A 7,879-nucleotide genomic window follows, 5' to 3' on the forward strand; every position below is an offset into this window, starting at 1 on the left:
GGACGAGCTAAAAACAGAAAAGTCTCCTCTGAATCCAGCAAGTGTTAGCAAGAAAAAAAGGGGCTAAGATTCAACCCCCCCTTCTCTTAGCCACTGAAACCATCACCTTCACTCCCCCAATCCCATCTCTAATTAAAAACACAGGAAACTTGTCTCTCCGAGTTGAAAATGACAAATCCATCCATAAATATTCCCAATTTCTCACAATTATATGACATTGAAAATGACAAATCCATCCCTCACCAATCCCCTGATTATTAGAAAAGTTTGTCTCACTCCATTTAGAAAATAGAGACATATTAGTCCTCCTCTATATGTACAGATTTTGTAAGGAAGGACAAATGTATCACCGTTTCCGAATAATACTTGACAAACAAATGATTCATTTATCGCATGAAATTGCCATAATAAGAAGGTTACAGTTGAGAATTATACCGACATCAAGTGCTTATTTCACCAAGAATCAATTAGACCCAAAGTTGTTGAAGAAACATACCAAGAATTCCAGTATAGTATGAAAGTGGGACATCGGTGTGCTTGATTTTGAAAAGTATTAGAGATGCCGGGACCAAACTGTACTCTTCCCATTTGGTAAACCCCCACACCAAATCACCCTTCTTGTAATCCGGGTGTCCAGATTCCAGGACTTTAGCCACACCATATCCTGTTAATGGCTGAAATAATGAAGCAGTTATTGAAATAGAATCATCAACACAGCAGATTGCTACATGAATTGCTTCTCAGATCAAACTGCAAAACCAATCATTGGGAGTTTCGCAAAGTACAAACACCATTAAACCATTTTTCATTTCTACACTCTTCCAAACCAAAAGTTATAGAATTGTTTCTTTTTTACCTATTGTTTCCCATGTTGTTTGAAAAGCATCCTGTTCTAAGGTAAATTGAGGCTTACTATGTTGAAGATTATAATCAATAATGAATTTCTAATTTCAAATTTCTCAATTCTGCATTCCCATGGTACAACAATTATACAGAATACTAAAAGTTCTATTAATTCAATTGGATTGAGTGTACAGTCTAATATCAAGAAGAACACAATAGCTACAAAGTTCCATGATTATAAGGAAAACTAACACATTTGACTTCCTAACAAACAAATGCTGTTTGAATTTTATCCTAATCCTATTGCTGTTTCCATGGGGTATCCCATTTTTTTAAAAGATGGTTGATACAGTTGGTAAAATCAAACTCATATTCCACAAGGACACAAGTTCAATTCCTGCCACAAATGTGAGGACTATTATGGCGTATGATCTAAAAGTAACTATATAAGTGCTCAAAGAACCTAGAGGTATATCATCACCACTCACTATTCACTATAATGCTCAAAATACTTGAGTTCCACATCTTTAATTTTTTTTACTACCAATCCCTCTTGCTTGTACAGAAAAAATCAGTCACCAAATTAGCCACTCATATAGCATACATGTTGAAATACAAAAGATATATTGAAAATGTGTATAAATATAGTGTCTGATTTTTTTGTACGCACGTATCATTTTTTATAATTTATCAAGACTCTGACACTGATAAATGATAAGTGATAAAAACATGCAGTGGCCCCAGTGATGTTTGTTATTTAAACATAGGACATTTTTAAGGTACAGATGCAATTTTAAAGATTAGTGTTAATTATAATTTAGGAAATAAGGTGCACCGAAAGTATCGGTACTCCAGTTGTTTTAACCGTTGATCTGAATTATAAAAATATATATAATATATATTAATTGAAATCAACGGTTAAAACAATTAGTGTATTGATATTCCGGGTGCATTTGAAATGTTTCCTATAATTTAATCATGTACTTTGCACATGGATGTAACACCCAACCTATATTCCCCCACTATTATATTAAAAAATGTGAAACATAAGTCAAAAAATTTTAATAAAGATATTTGTGAAATAAAATATAAAAGAAGAAGACGGAAAACGTTGCATTTGGCATAACTTGGGATTTGGTAAGAGATGCCATGTGTGTCATCTTCACTTTGTCATTTGTCACTAATCACTATGGTCTTACTTTCAATGTGAAAGTTCCAACCTCTTTTAGTGTTGTGGCTGACAATACTTGATTAGGTAGGTGGAATATTTGTAGATTAAGATACTTGTTTCTAGATGATTGGGCTTTTTTGTCATCAAATCAAGATCAAATTCAAATTTCAAGCTAAAAACAGTGAAAATATTATTTATCTTAAAATTATCAATATTTTTTATTGTTAAATTAAAAAATATTATTAAATAATAAAAAATATTATTTTAATTTTAACGATATATTTTACGACATGGTAACTATAATAGCCACCATAGACATCTTAATATGCAACAAATTAAGACTTCCCTGTAAATCACAAATCACGGCAGTTTCAGACTTTCAGTCACTCATCCATCATCCCTGGGAAAAAGCAACTTATGATAATATTCTCTTCATCAGTCACTAATATACGTTGTTTTTTTATTTCGGTCTATACCCAGCCCTCTACAGCCGAAGCAGCCAAAAAATAGTAGGATCCAGAAATTCATACCTTATAGCCCATTCCTCTTTTACATTATCTGTCCAACACTTTACCTTATAACCCATCAAACCCAATATTACACAAAAAATAAATACAACAAAATGTCCAAAAAAATCCCAGTACACTAATCATTATAAAGTATAAACAAATCATAACATCCTCATAATAAGAATTGGAGCAGCTCGGCTGGTTCGATTGGAAAATTAATGAACCAAATCTTTAATGAACTAAATCTTTAATCAGTCTGGTTCAATAATATGACCATTTAAAGATTAGAATCAGTGAGAACTATTTAAAACTAGTAGAAATCAATAAAAAATCAGTTCAATCGAACTGTTTTAGAGAAAATCTTAAAATTGTTGAAGATGTGGTTTAAATCTGAATCTTTTTTATTGTTACATATTTCTTTTACCACTAAATTATGTTATTTTGTTGTTTTTATATTAAGTTAGACTAAAATTTGAATATTTAAAATAAATCTAACAAAATATTAATATTTTATTGCAATACATTTATCACTGTTGCAAATTACAATAATCTACAGAGTATTTTGTTTCCATATCTAACGTCCATGAAACCATTAAAAAAAAATCTCTAACCCAATATTTTTCAATCGGCTCCCCAGGCAATTAGGCAACCGACTTCCTACTATCGACAATGGCTTGATGCGTTTAGGAAAACACAAAGGTAATTCTGTAATTGACAACATGGTGCTTTTGGATAAGGGTATCACAGGTTGAAGGTTTTCCTTGCACTCCCATTTTATGAAGTATATTGCAGATTTTTAACAATCAATCATGTCCATTACAATATTTTAATATAGATCTGAACGCCTACAAATAATGGAATAGCAGATTTCCAATAAAGTGATATGGTACATCTGAAAACTTTTCTATAATTTAACCGATTCGATTACTATATTTTAGGGGTGTGCATGGGCCGGGTGAAACCGGGTTTGGTGTGACCCAGACCCGACCCGAAATATATACCGGGCCTATTTTTAAGACCCGAACCCGACCCTAGACCCGATGAAACCTATACACTTTTGGGCCACGATTATACCGGGTAAAAACCGGGTGAAAACCGGGTCGTTAACATTATATTACCTTGATACCTTCTTGTAAGTTAGCATGTAAAAATATCCAAATTTCCAAGACTCCAATCATTATTTGACATGGTAAAATTCACTTAGAAATATATACTAAGAACCAACTCTTCTCTAAAATTAAAGCATAACCATAATCAATACTAATATTGCCTAATAACACCAAATATTTAAATCAATACAAATAACACAAGATTATGCATTAGTCTAAAGTCTTATGCATTTTAAATATAAAATATTAACTTATAGTCTTATATATAATGACTAATAACATAAAATATTAAGGTTTACAACACTTAAATTTCACATAATAATAGCCATTATCCATCACTAATAACACAAAATATTAATTATATATGATGACCGGGCCACCGGGCCGATTTCAGGTGACCCGAGCTATGGCCCGGACCCGACCCGAAATTATGACCGGGTCTATTTTTGAGACCCATACCCGACCCTAGACCCGATGAAATCACACCAAATTAGTCCCTAAAGTGTTCGGGACCGGATCGGGCCTTCGGGCTGGGCCGGGCCATGCACACCCCTACTATATTTATAACCTTAATTAAATATGGACAGAAGAGAGAGAAAATGTCGCATCACTCTACAGTGACCTGTTCCACCCAAAAGACCAGCCTCATTTTTCTTTCAACATTGACTTTTATGGCAGTTCCGAACAAGAGCTCCTACCTCACCTCAATTCCTACCAACGAAAATGAAGAAATATCGACGCCATAAATAATGAGGTTACTACCCCCAAATCTCTGCTCAAGAAAATGTCAGGTGTCGGTGATGGCAAGATTACCGATAAGGAGGATGAATACCGCCAAAGGAGGGTCGAGCAGATCATTTCCCTGAACACCATTGCTAAGAAGAAGAAGGAAGAGGAGGATACTGCTAAGGCGGCACCACCACAGGCTGCACCGACACCGCAACAGCAGCAATAGAAAAAACGGAAGAATAAGTGGAACGAGTCACAAGATGAGGAGGGTGGTACTGCAAAATAATAAAAAAATTGTTGATGAAATTGTAATTTAAGTAATTGAATATTATAATTTTACTTATTTCAATCTCTGTATTTAATTAAATTAAATATAATACTAAGACATAATTTAATCATGTATATTTTAAACCAAATATAATATAAAGACTTAATTTAATTTTATATTTTAATTTTTGCTTCCCAATTTTTTTTAATTAGTCTTAATCTCTCTTCCAAATATAGTCAAAATATCATATTCTTGATGTACTTATCATCTTCCCAAACCCTAAGATAATAGATTTGTCCATTATTTACCCAAAATTGCTCATTATATGTAAAGAGTAATAGAAAAGAGAATTTAGAATACTAATAAAATAAAAGAAGAGAAAGAATTGTAGTAGAAATATAAAGAGAAGAGTATTTGATTGTAACATAAAGAGAGAAGTGATTTTATTATTACTTGCTTGTGTTGTATCACGTACTGAGGTTTAGTCTCTATTTATACAAGTAAAGAGGCCACCTTATTCCACTGTTATTAAATACAAAGGCTTTGGTAATAATGAACTTCAGTATGGAAAATGTTAGCCACCCATGGTCATTCATTGTTGTTCTTATCGTAACACTCCCCCTTGAATGACCATTTAGGATTATGCCTCGTTAAAACCTTACTAAAGAAAACCCAATGGGAAAAAACTTTAGTGAAGGAAAAAGAGTACAATATCCTTTGTGATGGGGACTGCCTCATTAAAAACCTTGTCAAGAAAAATCCAATGGAAAAAAAACCTGACCAAGGGAAAAAGAGTACAGTCTCCCCCTCTTGCCGACATCATTTAATGTCTCGAAATCGGCGCATCCCAATCTCATGTACTAATCTTTCAAAGGAGGATTTTGGGAGTGACTTTGTAAATAAATCTGCCAGATTGTCACTTGAGCGGATCTGTTGGACATCAATTGTCCCTTGATTTTGAAGGTCATGAGTGAAGAAGAATTTGGGAGAAATATGCTTTGTTCTATCACCCTTGATGTATCCACCCTTAAGTTGAGCAATGCATGCTGCATTATCTTCAAACAGGACAGTTGGAGCTATCTTATGATCAATCAGTCCACATGATGACAGAATATATTGAATCAGACTCCTCAACCAAAAACACTCGCGACTAGCTTCATGAATCGCCAGTATTTCAGCATGATTAGAGGATGTTGCAGCAATCGTCTGTTTTGTGGACCTCCAAGATATAGCTGTACCACCATATGTGAACAGGTATCCTGTTTGAGATCTCCCTTTATGTGGATCAGACAAGTATCCGCCATCTGCATAGCCAACTAGTTGTGATTTGGATCCATAGGGATAAAACAATCCCATATCAACCGTCCCATGAAGATATCGAAAGATTTGTTTGATTCCACTCCAATGTCTTCTGGTTGGAGAGGAACTATATATTGCTAGTAAATTCACAGCAAATGATATATCGGGTCGCGTATTATTAGCAATATACATTAGCGCTCCAATGGCACTAAGATATGGTACTTCAGGACCAAGGATATCTTCATTTTCTTCTTTAGGACGGAATTGATCCTTTTTCACATCCAAAGATCTTACGATCATTGGGGTACTTAATGGATGTGACTTATCCATATAAAATCTTTTCAAGATCTTTTCTGTGTATGTTGTTTGATGAATAAAGATCCCACTTTTTATATGCTCGATTTGCAGGCCGAGACAAAATTTAGTCTTTCCAAGATCTTTCATCTCAAACTCTTCTTTTAGAGTTTTTATAATTGTTGGAATCTCTTCAGGAGTCCCAATGATATTTAAATCATCAACGTACACAGCAATTATAATGAATCCAGATGCAAATTTCTTTATGAAAACACACGGGCAGATATCATCATTCTTGAATCCGTTTTTGGACAGATACTCAGTAAGACGATTATACCATATTCGTCCAGATTGCTTTAGACCATATAAAGATCTTTGCAATTTGACTGAGTATAACCCTTGCGAATATTCATTGGATGGTTTGGATATCTTTAGTCCTTCAGGGACTTTCATATAGATATCCCGATCTAATGAGCCGTACAAATAGGCTGTTACCACATCCATTAAATGCATATGCAATTTATGATATGCAGATAAACTGACCAAATAGCGCAATGTTATCGCATCCACTACAGGGGAATACGTTTCTTCATAATCTATACCGGGCCTTTGTGAAAAACCTTGTGCCACAAGACGAGCTTTGTAGCGCACAACTTCATTTTTCTCATTTCGTTTTCTCACAAATACCCACTTATATCCAACAGGTTTTACATCTTCAGGTGTGTACGGACTACAGGTCCAAAAACTTTACGTTTTGCAAGTGAGTCTAATTCAGCCTTCATGGCTTCTTTCCATTTTGGCCAATCATTCCTTTGTCGACATTCTTCGACTGATCTTGGCTCAAGATCCTTACTTTCATGCATGATATCTAATGCCACATTATATGCAAATATTTCATTGGCAATTGTCTTATTTCGGTCTCATTTCTCTCCTGTAAAGACATAATTTATCGAGATCTCGTTATTTTTACAATTTTCAGGTACCTGAACGTCTTCTACGTTATATCAGAATTTTGGACAACTGCCGGTGTCTTTACTATGTCTTTTTCAACAGGAATCGTATTTACCTCTTTTCTCTTTCGAGGATTTTTATCTTTGGAACCGACAGGCCTGCCACGCTTCTGGCGTGTATTTGCTTCCGTGGCTATTTGTCCTACTGGGACATCAATTCGAATTGGGGCATTTTCCGTCCTGCCACGCTTCTGGCGTGAATTTGCTTCAGTGGCTACTTGTCCTATTGGGACGTCAATTCGAATTGAGGCATTTTCCGCTGGTATGTAAGATTTGGTTATCCTCTTTGTATTGGAAAATGCATCAGGCAATTCATTTGCTATTCTTTGCAAATGTATAATCTTTTGAACTTCCAGTTCACATTGCCCTGATCGAGGATCTAAATGCATCAATGATGATGCATTCCAGTTAAGCTCCTTTTCAGGAAGCTTATTCTCTCCCTCTAATGTTGGAAATTTTAATTCATCAAAATGACAATCCGCAAACCGGGCTTTAAATACATCTCCAGTTTGTATCTCAAGATACCTCACTATAGAGGGAGAATCATATCCAACATATATTTCCAATTTTCTTTGGGGTCCCATTTTGGTGCGATTAGGTGGTGCAATAGGAATATCTATCGCACACCCAAATATTCTTAAATGGGA

General features: G+C 34.7%; 1 protein-coding gene across 1 annotated transcript in view; it reads right to left on the reverse strand.

Annotated features, from left to right (window-relative positions):
* Window positions 1–2,556, reverse strand: part of LOC107615011 (NADP-dependent alkenal double bond reductase P2) — a 26,768-nt gene extending 24,212 nt beyond the window's left edge. The window contains exons 1-4 of the mRNA XM_021111750.1: window positions 2,545–2,556; window positions 2,302–2,360; window positions 2,128–2,186; window positions 497–739 (exon numbers count right to left, since the gene is read on the reverse strand). Coding sequence (XP_020967409.1) covers window positions 497–739; window positions 2,128–2,186; window positions 2,302–2,360; window positions 2,545–2,556 — 373 coding nt within the window. The remainder of the gene's footprint in view (window positions 1–496; window positions 740–2,127; window positions 2,187–2,301; window positions 2,361–2,544) is intronic.

Source organism: Arachis ipaensis, chromosome B09, assembly GCF_000816755.2.
Source record: "Arachis ipaensis cultivar K30076 chromosome B09, Araip1.1, whole genome shotgun sequence".
NCBI classification, from domain to species: domain Eukaryota; kingdom Viridiplantae; phylum Streptophyta; class Magnoliopsida; order Fabales; family Fabaceae; genus Arachis; species Arachis ipaensis.